The sequence below is a fragment of the Crocuta crocuta genome, unplaced genomic scaffold (genome assembly GCF_008692635.1).
Source record: "Crocuta crocuta isolate KB4526 unplaced genomic scaffold, BGI_CrCroc_1.0 scaffold20, whole genome shotgun sequence".
Classification (NCBI taxonomy): Eukaryota; Metazoa; Chordata; class Mammalia; order Carnivora; family Hyaenidae; genus Crocuta; species Crocuta crocuta.
The window spans coordinates 6390119-6409679 of NW_027527932.1; the positions used below are offsets into that span (position 1 = coordinate 6390119).

Here is a 19561-nt window from a genome sequence, read left to right on the forward strand (position 1 = left end):
CCCCTCCACCCAGTGCATTTCCAGGTGCTGGCTTCATTCTATATCAAAGGGGCCTCATATTCATTCTCAGAAGAGCCTCTTGAGAAATCCGAGAGATTGCTCACATTGGAAATATTACCATAATACTTGGAATTCTTAAAACTTTATACTTGGTGAGCTACTAAACTGGAAAAATCAGTTTTAGTCCTAGTCGAAGTAGGATTTGACTTAAAATGTTTTTGGTTGTCTTTAGACAGTTAATAAGTTGACTGAAGTCAATAAATTTGTGGAAGAGGTCAGTTTTAATAATACTGAAACAGCATCATATAGATCTCCTATTAGAGAAGGTATACGGCTCATGTAAGGTGCTCTGCAGAAAAAGGTGATTTTCTTTAAAACTCCACTTCTCCCACATTTTAAATCACACATACCTCAATTATTGTAGGGAAACTCAAAAGCATCAATATTGCCTTTTATCAAGTCCTAGTATCTCATAATAATGGGTTAAAATCTTAGAGGATGTGCTTTAAAAGACCAATGTGTTTGGGAGGAAAAAAAACCAAAGTGATCCTTCACAGAAGCCATTGCTCATACATAAGACCAATTCCCTAGCTGGGAAAACATAAGAACATATATTTGTAGCATCCATAACCTGTCAAGACGGGGGATATATGAAAGTCTAGCTTTTGAGAAATCTATTCTTGGCGACAGAGAAATTTCAAATGAGAAAAGGAATCCTTGAACCAGTTAAGGAATTATCTAGAGTTTCAGCATCTAGATAGAGCCTGCTTCTTTGAGGTAACCCTGCTACGGGGGCTTCTGATTTGTAAAATTTTGCCCTGCCTTGTATTTTGAACTTATTAAAATGACCCACATTCTAAGAACTCTCTATGACTGCCTTAGAGAGACAGCATCCTATATTGATCTCTTGGGGTATGTAGGGTGTAGCTACACTACAGGGCAAAGGCTTCTCTTGTTTTCTATGCTAGAAAATGATCATTGTGTAATATTGTAACTAATGGCAAATGAGGTGCCTACATCCGCTCATCTCAGGCAACCAGAAGAGAGCAACTGAACTCTCTGAATGCCTAATAAATAATCCAACAGCAGAGAGATCATTAAAGAGGATGGGAATGGCTTCGGGCATTTTCCAAATACTAATTGTGCCTTTGGGAGACCTCTGATTTTAGAGATTTCAGGAGCTAAGTAATCAATTTTCCTTCTATTGAATTAATGGTTTAAAATTGAGCAGAGTCATGTTCGGAACTTACATCTTTGCTTAAGGGAAAACTTGGCTTTGCATTTCCTCGGGTTCTGGTGCCCATCGGAAATCTTGTACACTGGCCTTCTTGGTTGTGCTTCTCAGCATGCCCTCTGCTCTCTATCTGTGCTACCTGCTCTGCCCTAAAGTCTCTGGGTGTCTTAATGCTTCTGAGTCTTCGGTGTGTCGGAAATCCTTCCCTGCCATCCCTGATTCAAGTTTGAGTTCCTTGAGATCAGAACCTTCTCTGATCTTTACAACTGTGATCAGTCCCTCCTTGCTAAGATCAAGTACACACACAAAACTTATTCCTACTCTCCCCAGCCTCACCCCCCAACATCCTTCAGCTACACTCTAAAGTCCAGGAAGGGTGGTTCTTCTAGAAGCTTCTTGAAAGCCACTGTATCCAGTGTCCAAATCATTTGAAGAGCACCTGACCCACAAAAGGCACTGAACACACATTGGTTGTGGCTTTATCCCTTTGTGAGTTCTTGCATGGTGGATTTAAAATGATACGATTCTTTTCATGGAGGTCAAACTATTAATAAGCCTTTCCAATCCGTCCCATGCTTTTGGAAATAAAACAATACTATTGTTGTCTAAGCCCAGTTCAGTTCCTCTAAAGCATAGTCCAGGTGGCTGTTATTCATGACTTAAATGCTTTGGAAGATTATCAGACCGTTTATAGAGTCGAGATTGAACTTCGTAGGCCCCTGGCCTCTCTTAAGTCAGCAAAAGCCACGGCGTATGAATAAAAGAAGGTACACAATGAACAGAGGGTACATGTCCAGTGTTGTGGCTTTTGCTTCACCAAAGGGATCATTGGAAAGCAATTTGTAACCCAATGTATATTCCTGTAACTTCTCAACATGTAAAAATAAGAAGTTGTGGCAAACTCAAAACTAGCATTTGTTACACTCAATAACTTAGAAACGTGTAAAATTCATACCTGTGGCTTTCTGATTCTGTACTTTGTACTAAAACTGTCAGTGTTTGGTACAAGAGTTGGCACCACGCCGTACTGCAATCAGTGCTGCGTACACCAGATAGCTTCGTGGAAAATGGAACCTGGGAATCCTTCCACTGAATGGCTACGGGGGGAAAGTTACATCCTCTCGGCCCCAGTGAAACTCTATTTTACTCAAGTTTAGAAACTATTTACGTAAAATAACATGAAATCTGAGACCTTCTCAGAGGCACAAAGCCAAGATTAAACAACACGAGTGACGGAATCTGGAGAAAAGGCTGCTACTCTTCTTTAAAATAGGCCTTTTCGTGCAAATAAAATAGGTGATTTTCCCCAAGTTAAAATTGGGTTCCTTTCCATTTAAGGTTGCTACTTGTTCCTAACATTTGTTCACTACTCTCCCAGCTGCATAATATCTTTGGAACGTTCTCCAGAACCAAAGGCTCAGACTTCTTTACTCCGGTGAAAGGACACAAATCCAGAGTGGAGATTTTTCATGCCCGAGAACATATTTTGAACTCTGGAGGGGGAAGCCCACAGGCTTTCCTTTTCCAATCCTTTCTTAATCATGTCTTACATTTTCAAGGACCAGAATGATACGGTTCAAATGCAATGAGAGCTGCCTGTGTGAATTTATTTTGTTTTACTTATTTACTTGGAATTGGGGTCATTGCGCGGAAGGAAAAGTTCGCGCCACGCTCTCCCTGAGGATGACAAAACACAGCGTCCGCTTGCTTCCTTCCCTCCTAAACGACCTTCCAGCGTCACCCCCTCTGGCCCTGCGTGGGATTTTCTACGGTCTCTCCTATCTCCGAATTGGCCCTTTTGTGCAAACCTCCTTTTCAACTCTGGAAACCTTTGTTTTTGAGTGGGTTCAATGTCCTTTAATGAACTTTGGGGTCCGACTCGTGATACGAAGATGGTTCCCTGAGTGCGAGGAAGGGGAGGTGGAACAGACAGACTGGGGCAGAGTGCTCGGGGTGGGGGGGCAGCATAAGAGACAGGCTCCTGTCCCCTCTAGTACTGTGAGTTAGTAGTTCTTGGGACCCCTACCCCCCAGGAAAGGGGGGTCCGCCTGCCTGCCTGCCTTCACCGTGAGAGTCTGTGTTAGCAGGTAAGCTACTCAACAGCCCACCGCATCTTCACCGCTGGACCCGGGGTGAGTCCTCAGGTGGGGAACCTACACCAAATCCCACAATGCTGGCCTTTACATAAGTTGGCTCTGGTCTTCAAATAATTTTGGGCATGTTAAGAGTGCTTGAGTGCATCACCACTCGAGAAATGCCTTCTTCCTTATCACAGCTCTAGAACGGCAGTTAAAAGGGTGGGTTCAGGAGTCAGACGGCATAGATTCAAAGCCCGATGCCACCCTTCCGAGGCTGTGTGTGACTTACGTCAGGTTCCTTGCCCTTCCCAAGGGCCCATTTCATCACCTATAAAACGGAGATCACAATCGAACCTATGTCTTAGGGTTGTAGCGAGGATAAAGGAGATGATGTTTGTAAAGAGCTTGGCAAAGCAGCCTGCCAGACATTTAGTGCTCCGTGAATGTTAGCTATTGTTTATATATGGGTTACCATTACTGCAGAATCTTCTAAGTTTCAGAATTCTGCTGGGAGTATCATCCTGTTTAGCTCCTCATTATAATCATAACTGGGTCACCCCAAGTGATCTCCGCCAGAGTGGCGCTTTGGGCCTCACCTTACAAAGCACTGATATTAATTCGTTTCTTTTTAATTTATCAAGGGACTTCCACTAGCTACTAATTTAGCAGAGCCTACAGGCTCCCTTGTATGTCCTTGAGCTGAGCTGCAGGAGACCAAGTACGTAAGGAAAAAAAAAAAAAACTAATTGCTTAGCCTTCCAGCTGCTCATTTTCTTGTTTTTCAAAATGGCTCTGAGCAGCAAGCAAGAGACAGGAAAAGAGTTGTTCTAAAGTGGAACTTGATTTAATGTGCTCTGGACACAAAACTTTCACTTTTGGCCCCCTTCCGGCTCGAAATATGTGAGCTACAGCCTGTAATGGATTCAGTAAACAGCAAGTAGCCTAGAGGTCAAAGGCAATCTGTTGGTACGGGTATTGGGTCTTATTCAAAAGGTGTTTTTGCAGGCTGGCCTTAGACTGGGCCTGACTGTCATCTTGGTTCTGGGAAGACAAGAACGAGGACATTGTTCATACTGGCTCCGGTGGAGCAGAGAGAGAAAAGCCTCTCCTGACTCCTTTCTCTGACCCTTAATGTCCGACTCTAGGGAGAACGAAGTGGCTGAAGGTGAGACCATAGCTCTGTTGGGGGGGGGGTGGCGCCTGTCACTGCAGGGGCCACGTCCTATTTGCTGAGATGAGGAGAAGCGGCTGCTCCTGTTTTATTTACAGGAAAAGTGGTTTCTCTGTTTTTCTGTTTCAACTTTTATTACAGTCAAGGATCATCAGCGGTAAAATCTATAGAATCTTAAAGGATTTTTACTACACTGGCTAACCGAAGGATAAATGTTCTTTTTCTCCACTCTATCTTTAGTCAGAAAAAAATTATATACAATGCAGCTAGGCTGAAACAGGGATTTTTATTGTGGAAATTATAATTCTGATACTGAAGAGTCATTTGACTTTGGTCCCTTAATATTTCTGAATGTCATTTTCCTCAGAGAGAAAATGGGGGGCTTGGAATGGATGAGCTGTAAAGCCCCTGTCAGATTTAAAAACTTTCTGGTTCCGCTGGAGGCTGCTCAATTTATAAAGAAATATATTGTCCCCCACCCCCTACCAGTCAGTTGCAGATAATGTACTATTTTTCACAAACGTTGCTGATATAGCATCTATTTCCAGTTTCCAGTGCAATGGAGAACAATGTGGCCCATTTAAAAGCGAGCTTATGAGAGAGTATTATCCACCAGTTATCAATCCTTCTGTTTAGTTTTCTTGATAAGGACCATATGATAGCAATATTTCCTTGCTACAAAAATTAATAGCAGTCTAGACTATAGTTGATGATACTGTGCATGCACTCTGTAATAGCTCTGAAAAATGATTTCATATTTGTTGCCAATTCAATTTGGAGGAGTTGAGAAAAAGGAAAAAAATTCACTCTTGTGCCCATTTGTCCTGAACAACTGAACAGTTAAAAAGACATATGGTTTCTCCAGATCATTAGAAACTGTAATTGTTAATTTCAATCTGGATTGCTCTTGAGTTTATGATCCAGAAATGACTGCTATTAAGATCATAAGAAATTCCTTTTTTTTTTTCATTTTAAGAAAATATTCTTCTGTTCATACACAGGCTTTCTTAGACTGAGTTAAAGGATGTTTACTAAGAAAGATTAGGAGATTAACTGAATAAATGGGAGACAATATTTCAATGAATAAGTCAGTTCATGGACGTAGTTTCCTTAATTTTATTTATCTAACAACAATCTGGCTAATGTGTATCCACTAGTGATAATGAATAGAGTTTGAAAAAAATGGTTTCCTGGGGCGCCTGGGTGGCTCAGCCAGTTATACATCCAACTTTTGATTTTAGCTCAGGTCATGACCTCAGGGTTGTGAGATGGAGCTCCACACTCAGTGTGGAGCCTGCTTAAGAATCTCTCTCTCCCTCTACCACTCCTGATCTCTTGCTGTCTCTAAAATAAATGTAAATAGGTGCTCTTGGGTGGCTCAGTCGGTTGAGTGTCCGACTTTGGCTCAAGTCGTGATCTCACAGTTCATGGGTTCGGGCCCCGCATTGGGCTCTGAGCTGACTGCTCAGAGCCTGAAGCTTGCTTCAGATTCTCCCTCTCTCTTTCAAAAAGAAATAAACATTAAAAAAATAAAAAATAAATAAAATCAGTGATATGGAGAGAGCCAGTGAAGAGCAAATGAAAGAACAGAGGGAGGGAGGCAGGGAGCGGAAGTGGGGGAGGCACCCCCTGAAGCACTCACCTGGTCTAAGAGGAGATGACTCTGCACCCGCTTTGTATATTGTCCCCCTATAATTCGCAACAGTATCCCTTCGTCTCAGAGCGCCCCCCCTATGGATGATAAATTACCACTCTAGATATGCGCCCCAAATACTGGTAGCACAGCTAGTGACAGGTCACCAGTCCTGGGACTCTGAAGGGTCAATCGGTGCAGCCAGGAAAGGAAAGCCGCCGAGGATTTGCAGGAAGTCAGACAAAAACCAAGAAAATGTCACTGCATGTTCCTTATGTATTTGTCGAATTTGATAGGGTTCTTGCTGCTGAGCGATGCAGAGGATTAAAATCATAATCTTAAGCTGAGAGAAGACTTTTCCGTCCTCACATCTCTCACTGTCTCTGTCTTCTTTCTGCCTCTAAGGCTGCCGGTGGTACGCATGGCCTCATGCTATCCCCTCCCCGAGTGTAACCTGGATTTTCTGACTCCTTTGTAGCAAACAGAATGGGGCAGAGGTGACGAGATGCCTCCACCAAGATTATGTTATAAGAAGACCCGGCTGTCTCTGCTCTCTCTCTCCTCAGGGACACGGGCAGCCATGTTGTGAGCTACCCTGTGGAGAGGTCCGTGTGGAACAGGAAGGGGCGCCTCCAGCCAACAGTGGCCAAGGACTGAGGTTGCCAACCGCCATGGGAGGGAGGCTGGAAGCGGATCCTGCCCCAGGGGAACCCTGAGGTGACAGCGGCCCCAGCCCACACCCGATGACAGCCTTGCAAGAGCCAGAGATGGCACCCAGGCTGCACTCAGATCCCCAACCCATGAGGTGATGAACGCCTTCTAACGCCCCTACGTTTCAGAGAAGTCTATGAAGCAGCAACAGATAACAAGACAAGCACCATCTTGTCCCCATGCAAGGCTCATGGGTTCAGGGACAGGCTTCCCTTTCCCCCACTGACGGGACCTGACTAAAGCAAGACGCCTACACCTGGCTGTCATTGAACAACATGAACCAAATGCCTGCTGTTTGGTAGGAGGGCAGGAATGTAAACAAGTTTTTGAGGGAAATGGCCACCTGGGAGGATTTGAATGCAGGGGAGGCTTGAAGCTGGTGCGTTTCCCCAGGGTGGACCTTGCCTAGTTCACCGGCTAAGTTGTCCAACTCCTCCAGCTCGTACTGCGCACACACTTCCGTTTCGTCGGGAGCTGCTTTCCAGCAATGGGACACCTCATCTGCACTTTCCACGGGACACCCCAGACCTTCCGGTTCCCCTCATCTGGGGGCCGAGGCCGAGGCCAGGCCTGTGGTATGCTTGCTCTTGCTGCGTTTGAAAAGCAATGATTCCATCTCCTGCAGCTTAGTAGTGAAACTTTCGGCAGACTTGTTACACATTTTGCTTTGTTGGTTTTAAAGCACAGTTTATACGCGAGGCCACTATTTCTTTCTGTCTCTCTTTTTAAAATTTATTAATTTTGAGGGAGAGAGACAGAGAATGAGTAGGGAAGGAGCGGAGAGAAGGAGAGAGAGAATCTGAAGCAGGCTCTGCAGTCAGTGCAGAGCCTGACATGGGGCTTGAACTCACAACTGTGAGATCATGACCCGAGAGGAAATCAAGAGTCGTAAGCTTAACTGACTGAGCCACCCAGGCGCCCCTTTATCTCTTTTTTAAGAAAGTTTTTATTTATTTATTTTGAGAGAGTGAGCGAGGGAGTGGCAGCAAGATGGGAAGTGAAAGACTCCCAAGCAGGCTCCACGCTGCCGGTGCAGAGCCCAAGGAGGGTCTTGAACCGTGAGCTGTGAGATCGTGACCTGACTGGAAATTAAGAGTCAGACACTTAACTGACTGAGCCGCCCAGGCGCCCCACCTTTCTCTTTTTGATAAGGACTCTTTGGTTTTGTCCACTCTTGAGAGACAACGAAACCTGGTGGTTCAGAGCTTGGTTCTGGATCTCAACTTCCTGGCCTTAGGTTCTGGGTCCCCCATGGACCAGCTGTGCCACCTTGGGCAACCTGCCTCACCTCTCTGTGCATGTGCTTTACTCGAACAAAAACTGGATGCCCATAATGGTTACTGTGCACATGTGTCCCTTCCTTATAAGGACTGGAGCTGGCTCGCTGTTTCACAATGCCAAACGATCAGGAAGATGTGGAGGACAGTCTCACCAGGCGCCTGGGCACGAGGGAATTAACATCGTGCAAGATAGCTTCCGGCTCTGAGTGACCACCCTGTGCACCTCATCTACAACATCGCAGTAGCTCTGGCACAAACCTAAAGCAGTCATCCTTTAAGACCAAAAATATGTCTTGAGCTGGGACTGTTTTCTCTCATTTAAGTTTTGGGAATGTGCCCTGAGTTGTGAAATAATGCACTGGCATAGACTGGATTCTTGGAGAGTGGTCCATGTCTCAGAGCCATCAAGAGAAGTAAGACCTCCCCAGGCACAGCCTTTAGGAGGCATCTGTAGTCGAAAAGTGGGGATAAATTTGAATTACTCCAGGAAAAGAGAAACTGTTAATTTAATACGTGAGTTGAGGACACTGTGGAATCGTTTACGGAACTTTGGAAGAAGTGTCGTACAATAAATGAGGTATTGTGGCCAAGTCAGTTTTGTTAGTCAAAGGAACCCATGATCTAAGTTTGGGTAATCCACAGAGAGGAGAACATGCACGCAGTGGGGATGCACGGATAGTCCCAACGATCTCATCTCACAGATGTTACCAGTGGCGACAGTTTCTAGTAGACTACGGAACATGTATGTGTAGCATGTTTGTATTATAAAGCCTGGATATGGTTTCTCTGTTTTGGAATTAAACCCCAGAAGGGGATGTATACACATGTATGGAAACACACATACATCAAAACTTTCATGAGAGGCTCGGGTGTATCTGCTCCCAGGCTTCTTTCCTTCTTCCTGCCTCCCCGAGTCTATCCCCACTTCCTGGACCTCCTGCTTTGCCTCACTAACCAACCCTTCTCTGAGCCTTGTTCTACTCACACGCGTAAAAACAGGACACGTAGGTGCTAGAGGCTATGGGTGGAGCCACAAGTATTCACGCTGGTGATGAGAATGTGATGTCTGCACATAATTTTCCCACAAGCACAAAAGTCTATGAATGAGTAGATTATATTAAAACAAAACCCACAGCAGATCCTGTCTCTTGGATCATCAGCATTGGCGTCAGCCAGGAGCTTGTTAGAAATGCAGGATACATTAAAAAAAGAAAAAAGAAATGTTGAATATCAGACCCCAAACTGGACCTACTAAATTTGAATGTGCTTTTTTAAAAAATATTTTTATTTTTTTTTAGAGAGGGAGAGCGAGCAGAGGAGGAGCCGAGGGAGGAGAGAGAGAATCTCAAGCAGGCTCCATGCCCAGCAAAGAGCCTGCCATGGGGCTCCATCTCACAGCCATGAGATCATGACCTGAGCCAAAACCAAGAGTTGGATGCTTACCTGACCAAGCCACTCAGGCACCCTAATCTAAATGTGCTTTTAAATTTTTTTCAAATGTTTACTTATTTCTGAGACAGACAGAGAGAGAGAGAGAGAGAGAAAGCGCGAGTTGGGGAGGGGCAGAGAGAGAGGGAGACAGAATCTGAAGCAGGCTCCAGGCTCTGAGCTGTCACCACAGAGTCCGGTGCGGGGCTCAAACTCACGGACCACGAGATCATGAAGCTGAAGTCTGAGTTGAAGTCGGACGCTCAATGGACTGAGCCACCTGGCTGCCTCATGAATGTGCTATTTAACAAGATTGCTAGGGAGATGCATGTATATTGAAAGTTTTAGAAGCACTTCCTGGGAAAACTCAAGTTCTATGAGCAGCACAGCGTAGCAGTAAAAGCATGGAATCTGAGGCTAAAATGCCTATAGGCTCACCACTTGCAATATGGACACACCACTTTCTTCGCCTCTCAGACTCAATTTTCTCTTCTATAAAATCAAGATAGTAATAGTACTACCCCAGAGGACTGTTATTGAATTGATAATTGTAGGAAGCTTAGAACAGTGACTGGCCCTTAGCAATTAAGTGCCATATAAGCATTGGATAAATACCTTTTTCTGTTCTCTTTTTTTAAATTTTTAAAAAATGTTTGTTTATTTTTTGAGAGAGGAAGACAGAGTGTGGGTGGGGGAGGGGCAGAGACAATCCGAAACAGGCTCCAGGCTCTGAGTTGTCAGCACAGACTGTGCCCCAGGCTCTGACCCACAAACAGTGAGATCATGACCTGAGTTGAAGTCAGACACTTAACCGACTGGGCCACCCAGGCATCCCTAAATACCTTTTTCTAAAGCTCAGTGTAACATAGGCAAAAAGTTCTAGAACTTCTTTAAATAATAGACTTATGGAGTGACTATCAAGGCCTATTTGACTCATTTCTCCACATTCTCACCCACTGCTTCCTTACTACCTCTTCTGGGCTGCCTCTGAGCTTTGCATATATTTCAACTCTGTGCCTATATATTTATCACGCTGCCTTCCACACCATACTATGAGCCCATGGGAACAAAGACTGTATCTTTGTCTTTTTGGTATTCCTTCAGAGTCTGGCATAAGTAGGCAATTGATAAATGCTTTTAAAATGAATGAACAGATGTTTGATTCATCATTCTTAATTTTTTTCAAGGCTTAGACATTTCTTTGTCTTTCTCATGTATTTTTTTTATATTATTTAACATCACCAATTTATATTCATGCAGAACCCATTGTATATAGCTGTATATATGTTTTAATTTACTAAGTACATTTTTACATGATTTGTATTAGGTTTGAAAGTGGTGCCTGATAGCTCTGATAATGCAAAACCAAGCAGATTTCTCTAACATAATTATTCCACGGAGAGTTCTGCTCTAAGTGAGTCTGGCCTTGTATCCTTCACTAACAGCAGGATGTGATTTCTTCCAGTTTCAGCTCCCTGCACACACGTTACAATGTATGTTATGCACCTAACCATTTGGACCTAGTTAAGGCATACCTTCCGATCTTTAAATACTCAGCAAAAAACTAGCAAAACAAATCCAGCAGCAACATATCAAAAGGCCAGTCACTCATGTAATGATGTTATAGAAATATAAACCTCTAAACCAAGATGATTTTCCTTGACCCAAAATACAAGGGTGTGAGTATCAAAGGGGGAATGTGGTAGGGTTCCCTCCCTAAGGAAAGAAAAAAAAAACCCAAACCTCAAGGTAACCTGGCTATGTGCGTACATGGTAATATCCCTCATGACCTTGTAACATGAGATCCCTTAATCAGACTGCATGTTTGTATGTGTTACCACATATGGGAGACAAATAAGTAAAAACTACATAAAAAACTACACCACTGGCACAAAAACAGACACTCAGATCAATGGAACAGAATAGAAAACCCAGAAATGGACCCACAAACATATGGCCAACTAATCATTGACAAAGCAGGAAAGAATATTCAATGGAAACAAGACAGTCTCTTCAGCAAATGGTGCTGGAAAAACTGGACAGCGACATGCAGAAAAATGAACCTGGACCACTTTCTTACACCATACACAAAAATAAACTCAAAATGGACGAACGACCTAAATGTAAGACAAGAAGCCATCAAAATCCTCAAGGAGAAAGCAGACAAAAACCCCTTGGACCTTGCCCGCAGCAATTTCTTTCTCAACATGTCTCTGGAGGCAAGGGAAACAAAAGCAAACATGAACTACTGGGACCTCATCAAGATAAAAAGCTTCTGCACAGCTTAGGAAATCATCAGCAAAACTAAAAGGCAACCGACGGAATGGGAGAAGATATTTGCAAATGACATCAGATAAAGGGCTAGTATCCAAAATCTATAAAGAACTTATCAAACTCAATACCCAAAAAGCAAATAATCCAGTGTAGAAATGGGCAAAAGACATGAACAGACACTTTTCCAAAGAAGACATCCAGATGGCCAACTGACATGAAAAAATACCCAACCTCACTCATCATCAGGGAAATAGAAATCAAAATCACATGAGATACCACCTCACGCTGGTCAGAGCAGCTAACATTAACACCTCAGGGAACAACAGATGTTGGCGAGGATGCAGAGACAGAGGAACCCTTCTGCACTGCTGGTGGGAATGCAAACTGGTGCAGCCACTCTGGAAAGCAGGATGGACGTTCCTCAAAAAATTAAAAATAGAACTACCCTACGACCCAGCAATTGCACTCATAGGTATTTATCCAAGGGATACAGGTGTGCTGTTTCAAAGGGGCACATGTACCCCAATATTTACAGCAGCATGATCAACAATAGCCAAAGTATGGAAAGAGCCCAAATGTCCATCAATGGATGAATGGATACAGAAAGGCGTGGTATATATATATATATATATATATGTATATGTATATGTATATATATATATGCACACACACACATACAGAACGGAGTATTACTTGGCAATCAAAAAGAATGAAATCTTGCCATTTGCAACTACATGGATGGAACTAAGAGGGTATTATGCTGAGTGAAATTAGTCAGAGAAAGACAAATATCATGTGACTTCACTCATGAGATTTTAAGATACAAAACAGATGAACATAAGGGAAGAGAAGCAAAAATTATATAAAAACAAGGAGGGGGACTAAAATATAAGAAACTTTGAAATATGGAGAACAAACAGAGGGTTACTGGGGGGGGTGTGGGAGGAGGGATGGGCTAAATGGGTGAGGGGCATTAAGGAATCTACTGCCGAAATCATTGTTGCACTATGTGCTAACTAACTTGGATATAAATAAACAAACAAGCAAACAAACAAATAAATAAATGTAAAAGCAAAACAAAACCACACCACGTAGCATTCAGGGCTCAGTTCTTCAGGTACGAACCCAACTGAGCAGTGCCCGCAGGAATAAAGTCGCTTCCTGGAAAGAAAAGCCTCAGTGTCACGACTCTCTGTGCGAGAATCCTGCTACACTTGGAGAGGTTTTAGCAGTTTTATATTCTTAATTTTCTATATTTTTGAAGACAGTAATTTTATTGAAGTCTGACATCCCATAAAGACACTTTTGCATTATTTCTCCTGAGGTGGATCCCTGACTCCCAAATTGTGTAAGTTTCAGGCCCCGTAAAACCTGCCTCAGCCTGTGCTTGAACTTCCCTCCTCTCCCACCCTAACTGTGGAATTCGATCTTGATTATCAAAAGCCTCCCTGGGTTTGGAGTGCTTTTGGCCCCTGTTTTTTGCACTTTGATAAAGAGATCCATGAAATGACAGTGGTATCCTCAGGCTGGAATGATGTGCTTAAATCCTGAACGTTAAATTTAAAAGACACAAATATTAAAGAAAAGAAAAAAAGGCATCGAGCATTCGAGTTATAAGACAAAAGGTACAGGATTGGGGAAATGGCTCGACTGTCATCCGTGAAGGAAGGAGCTAAGTTTGTTTTCGGCATGAACTCAGAGTGTCAGTAGGTGCTAAGGAGGTTATTAGAAATCTCTAGAATTATGGGATGTGTGGTAACCGGGCAAGCACAGAGGGGTCCACTGTGCGCAGACCACATCCAACCTAGTCTCCTTTGTTCTGGGAAGCCTACTGCAGAAGTGGTAAAGCATAATTTTCTAAAAGGTAAAATCACGAAAATAAAATAAATAGATGTCAAGTATTTTACTTAAGTCACTAATTAAAATCTACATAAGATGATATTTTGACTTACAGAGATTTATGTCCTCGGCCGGACAAAATCCACTTAACGCTGCCGGGAAGACGAATCAGGTTCTGAACCAGCTGTCAGCACAGAGCCCATCACAGGGCTCAAACCCACAAAGGGTCAGATCATGACCTGAGCTGAAGTCGGACGCTTAACCGACTGAGCCACTCAGGCGCCCCGGGGACATGGAAATCTCAACGCGTTAGACCCCAGGGACATAAATCTGGTTTTTTTTGTTTGTTTGTTTGTTTGTTTTGTAACATATCCATAGGCTACCGAATTTATCTAAATCTTTCTTGAAACTATAAATTTGTTGAACTACATCATAATTTTATATTTTTGAAGCTTATCAAGTATATAAAGGACACCTTTTAAAAAACTTTTACTAAAATTATATCTTTTAAAATCCAAGAAGAGCTCTGTTAATTTTATTATCCCAGGATTTGGCAAACACATCCATATCTAATTTGCTAATACCACATTATTTCCCAACTAGAATGTGTCCAGATAGCTCCTTGGGAACTTTAGTTAGGGTCTTATTCAATGATGCTTATCCATTAGCTATATCCACCAGTGTCTATAAGGAATTCCATTTTCAACTTATGCTATCAAAATCCACATTTCTTGCACAGGTGTTTTTGGTTTGGACTTTAAAATGACCAGTTAGCACCGAAGCAGTTATGAAAAGAAAAAAAAATAAGGGAGGAGGAATTGCACTTCAATGTTTTGAGAAGGGAGACAGGCCTGGCTATTCTTAGTAGCCAAGAGGACAAAAGTTTCTTCTCAGCAGATACAAGAACCACAGACCTTTTATTCATGTAACCAAGAAATAAAAGTTTCTTCTCCTTCTCAGGAAATTTGGGAATATACCAGGGGCCAGTTTCTCATAGTCTTCATAGCGTTCAAGGTTTCCATCAAATCCAAATACAGATGGGCTGGGATGTGCGTGCTAGTCAGGAATACCAGTTTCCCGTTGGGTTGTTGTTACAGAGGGGAAGTTTATTCACTGGGGAGATTGCCAGGGAGGACAAAAATCAATGGCTTAAAGGTATAAAATAGAGACACTTTCAAAACGGAATTTAAAAATTTACGAAGCTTTCCATGAAAAAGAATTCATTTAGGTGTATCGTGGCTCAGAAATGCCATGTGAAAATAGGACTTTGACCTTCGGAATGTGTATCATATGAAACAATGTATTTGTAAATTCTGCTGGGTAGTGTTTAAAGTATTCCCAGTAGACCCAAAGCTTTCATTTTAGAGTTAAACTATTGGGTTTCCAAAACATGTTACAGGTTATCATGTATCATGTTACAGGTTATGACTATCATGTGAATTAGTCACCAAGCATTTATTTTGAGCACCTATTCTAACCCTGAGGCTTGAGATTCAAAGATGAATAACATGTAACTATTGACTTTTGAGAGCTTATACTCAAGTGCTAGAGAAAGACATGGTAAGCAATAATTATGGAGCAAAGGTTTTGGGAATAGCTCCAGGTTTTGCAAAATGTGGGAGTTGGGAAAGGCTTCATGTGGAGAAAGAATTAGTTTTGCCAGCAGCGAGGGAATAAGAAGGGCTGGGGGGGGGGCAGCAGAAGGAGCAAGATGTGTTCTTCCTTTGGGTAGAGGGAGCGCCATATGCAATACACATAATAGGACATACACAGCATTACATCTGGGGGCCAGAAAGTAGTTGGTGTTGTACGAGTTAGAGAAGAGGCTTATTCAATCCAATTGAGATAGATCCTGAGTGGAATGCATGGGACTTTTCAGTGTATATGGCATTCAAGATGGAGAGAATCAAGGGAGACAGAGAACAGCTAGTAGGCAACTACAGTGGATGGGGTGAGAAATGACAAGGTCTAACTTAGCATCTGGATACACAACCGTGTCTTTCAGTAAGTCTCCGATACATTTTGAATGTTAAATACATTTTTGAGAAACAGATTTTAGCTCGTCATCACTCAGAAGCCATTTATCAATGATCCTCATATTTCTGGAGTTTCAATGTTCTGTTACGGGAGTAATAATGAAAGCCATACCATCTTTGAGGCTAGTAGATTGTGTGCCTGCGTGCGTGCGTGTGTGTATTCTAATCTCACTGCTTGCTGATTCGGTCATGTTGGGTAAATTACATTAACTCCCTGGGCCTCCGCTTCCTCGTCTGTATAAGAGAGATGATAATACATCACAGGGTTGTCATGAGGAGTAAATGCGCAAGTAAGGCTAATAGTATTTGATTCACACTTGGTGCACAGAATGTGTTCATTGCTGCTTCTGCCCTAAGTCCTTCCTCTACTGTGGTGTGAAAGGTGGGTTTCTTATGTCTGTTCACAGGCTTAACACTCAATTTATTTAAATCACTTTTAGGGGCACCTGGGTGGCTCAGTTGGTTGAGCATCCGAGTCCGATCTGGTTCCTGAGTTTGAGCCCCACATCGGGCTTACTGCTGTCAGCACAGAGCCTGCTTCGGATCCTCTGTCCCCACTCTCTGTCCCTCCACTGCTGTGCTCTCTCAAGCACAAATATTAAAAAAAAATAAAAATAAGTAACTTTTAGAAATTTTAGAATTTCATCTCTGGAGAAACTGGAGACACTTGGATGGTTTAGTTCAGGTTTGCTCTAGCCCGGTGATTTTTAGCCCTGCTATATTAATATTAATTGGTGGAGCTTTTTAAAAATTATGATTCTTGGCTCTTATCCTCTCCCATCGTTTAGAACCACTGCTATTAATTCACTTAAAAGAATTCTTCTGAAGATCCAGCTGATGAGGGGGCCATTATTTTAGTTTTTTATGCAGACTACAGTCACTGCTTTGGGTATTTTGAATGGGGTTCAAAAGGACGCTCTTTCCATATTCAATCTGCAGAATCATGTCAATAATTGAGAATAGCATTTAAGTTGTATCATATGGCTGTTCCCCAGTACCTTTGTCCAAAGTATTAAAAATAATTTTTAATGTTTATTTATTTTTGAAAGGGAGAGAGAGAGACAGAGTATAAGCCGGGGTGGAGCAGAGAGAGAGGGAGACACAGAATCCAAAGTAGGCTCCAGGCTCCGAACTGTCAGCACAGAGCCCAACATGGGGCTCGAACCCACAAACTCTGAGATCATCAAGTCGAACACTTAGCCAACTGAGTTGAGATCAAACGCTTAACTGACTGAACCACCAGGCACCCCCCAAAGTTCATTTTATCATGAGAGATTCCTTTTCTGGGCCACAAAATGAACTGGGATCCTCCCCACCCCTGGCAGAAATAACATACTGTATTTAATTTTGTTCACTTGGGATGACTTTAAGGAGTCAGAGTAGAAGGCTGCTTTATGGTAGGATAAGACTCAGCTCTGCGGATGTTAGTAACACATGAGTGTATTCAAACAGTCGATGTTGAAGCTACTAGACCCACTGCTGGAAGCGTTTGGATTTTTATCGTGTTGTGAGTATCTGGGGTGATGCCAGATTATTATGAGGGAACTCTAACAGAGCCCCTGTGAAGAGATTCCGAGATAGTGTTGTAGGAGGAACTTGGAAACCCAGAGAGCACCTGCTGGTAAAAAAAAGGGAAGCTTGCTAGCGTTCTGGGTTGGGAATTTATTGCTGCAGAGAAATGCTGAAGGACTTTACTACAGAATGGAAAGACTGTCAGGCACTAAAAAAGAGACCTGAACCGTCCACTAAGGGGATAAACTTGGGGGGAATCACATGACCTCTCTGCCTTTTTATTTTTATTTATTTGTATTTTACAGAGAGAGAGAGAAAGCGGAGGAGAAGGGCAGACGGAGAGAGAGAGAATCTTAAACAGGCCCCATGCTCAGCACAGATCTTGACGCAGGGTTCGATCCCATGACCCTGGGATCATGATCTGAGCCAAAATCAAGAGTCGGGAGCTCAAGTGACTAAGTCAGCCAGGCGCCCAGGGATCTGCAAGGGCTCTTCTGTCAGGAAAAGTTGCGAAAGACATCTGGAATGGGCAAAGGAGATTTCTGGATGTCTTTTTAGTGGAAATCTGGGCCTTGTGGGAGGGGCCTTCCCAGGAGAGTCCCATTCTCTGGGGCCATAAGCCTTTGTCTTTGCTCTATTTTGTAACTCTGTAGCATTAGAAACGGTGCCTAAAAGTCATTAGTTTATAAATTTATTGAGCTGCTGGGAAACTACTGGATTCTAGTGAGGGAAATGTAGAAAAATCTTGGTTTCCAGTCAGTTCCTAGCTTAGAAAAACAGTCACATCTTACACCCACTGATACTAAGTCGTCCTTTACCTGTGCCCCTCTCAGCTTCTCCATCCTCAGATCCACCCAGGAATAGGGACTAAGTAAAGAAACGTTATGCAGAACAGTATGGCGGTCATGAAAACAAATGTGAATATTTTGTAGTTAATGATAAGTCTTGTATGGTTACAGTCTTGGGTTAATTACTGAGTGAATTTAATGAAGCTACAGATGTAAGATTTGGCCAGCTCTTTAAGGGTCTTGTAGTCGATTCTAAAGGAAGTGGGTCTTATATACTATATGCGGCAGGGGGTTGGTCAGGATTTCTAAGCAGGAAAGAGATAGGGTGTGACCTTCACCATTGATATGGAAGAAGAGCAAATGAGGAGAGAGCGGGGGGGCAGGATTGTCCAGGTGAAAGCTGACAGTTCTGTACCATGACAGTCGCTGGGGGAAAACAAAGGAAGATAGGGGTTGAGAGCCAAGCTTTGAAACGGAATTAACAGGACTGGGTTAGAGAGAAGATTACATTTGTGAGAAGGAAAGTGGTGCAGGCTGATTAGGAACTTTCTATATTGCACCAATGGTAGCTTCAGTATTTGCAGCAGAGAACATTAGAAAAGTGAGGTTGTTGGGGCGCCTGGGTGGATCAGTCGGTTGAGCGTCCAACTTTGGCTCAGGTCATGATCTTAGAGTTCGTGAGTTCAAGCCCTGAGTCCGGTTCTGTGCTGACAGCTCAGAGCCTGCAGCCTGTTTCAGATTCCGTGTCTCCCTCTCTCTCTGCCCCTCCCCTGCTTGCACTCTGTCTCTCTCTCAAAAGTAAATAAATATGAAAAAAAAAAAAGTGAGGTTGTTAAAATAGGTGGGGTGAGTTGGGGAATGTATTTATTAGCTGCAGACATGATATGAGAAGCAACTTATGATTATGAAACTAATTTACATTTATATAATCATTTACAATTTTTAACAATCTTCTTATGTATTTTTTAAGGACTGTGAGTTGATAATTTTATGGTATCATATTTTTGTCTTTCATAGAGAGGCATGCTACTCTTACCCACATCATGAACGTATGAACGTGGGTTAAGCAATATGTGTGTGTGTGGTTCTTTTCACAGGGAAGGCACACATTGTTGTTCTCTGGTTTGCAGTTAGAGCTTCTGTAAACTGGGCTTTCCCTGTTAACGGCTCTGGGGAAAAGCTAAAAGCTCCTCACCTCTGAGATCTTTCCCAATGGTCACACCACGATTTGTATGGCCTGTTTCTCAAGGTCATTACCTAGGGGATTCTGAGTGTGGGTACACCATTCATCACGGTACCCCAAACCTTTAGGTAGGATCTACCACAGAGTACTGACTCAATACATGCTGCCTGGATGAATGGGTGGATGAAGGAAAGGGCACGTTCAAGTCCGAGCAGAGCAGTAGAGTTGGGGTACAGATGGACTGCCTGAAAGAAAGTTAGGACTTGGTATTTGTATCTTCGTCGTGTCTTTGAGGGTTGTGCACTTGTGATCTGGGCTTTCAAAACTGCATAAGAAGGACAGAAAATGTGCAAAAATTCACATCTCAAACAATCTTCCTGCCTTCTTCCCATAA

General features: G+C 42.9%; 1 protein-coding gene across 1 annotated transcript in view; it reads left to right on the top strand.

Moving 5' to 3' along the window:
* The window catches only part of CA8 (carbonic anhydrase 8), a 133896-nt gene that overhangs the window by 15577 nt on the left and 98758 nt on the right, over positions 1 to 19561 (top strand). Inside the window, exon 2 of the mRNA XM_077751831.1 lies at positions 7267 to 7402. Within this exon, the coding sequence (XP_077607957.1) occupies positions 7267 to 7402 (136 nt within the window). The remainder of the gene's footprint in view (positions 1 to 7266; positions 7403 to 19561) is intronic.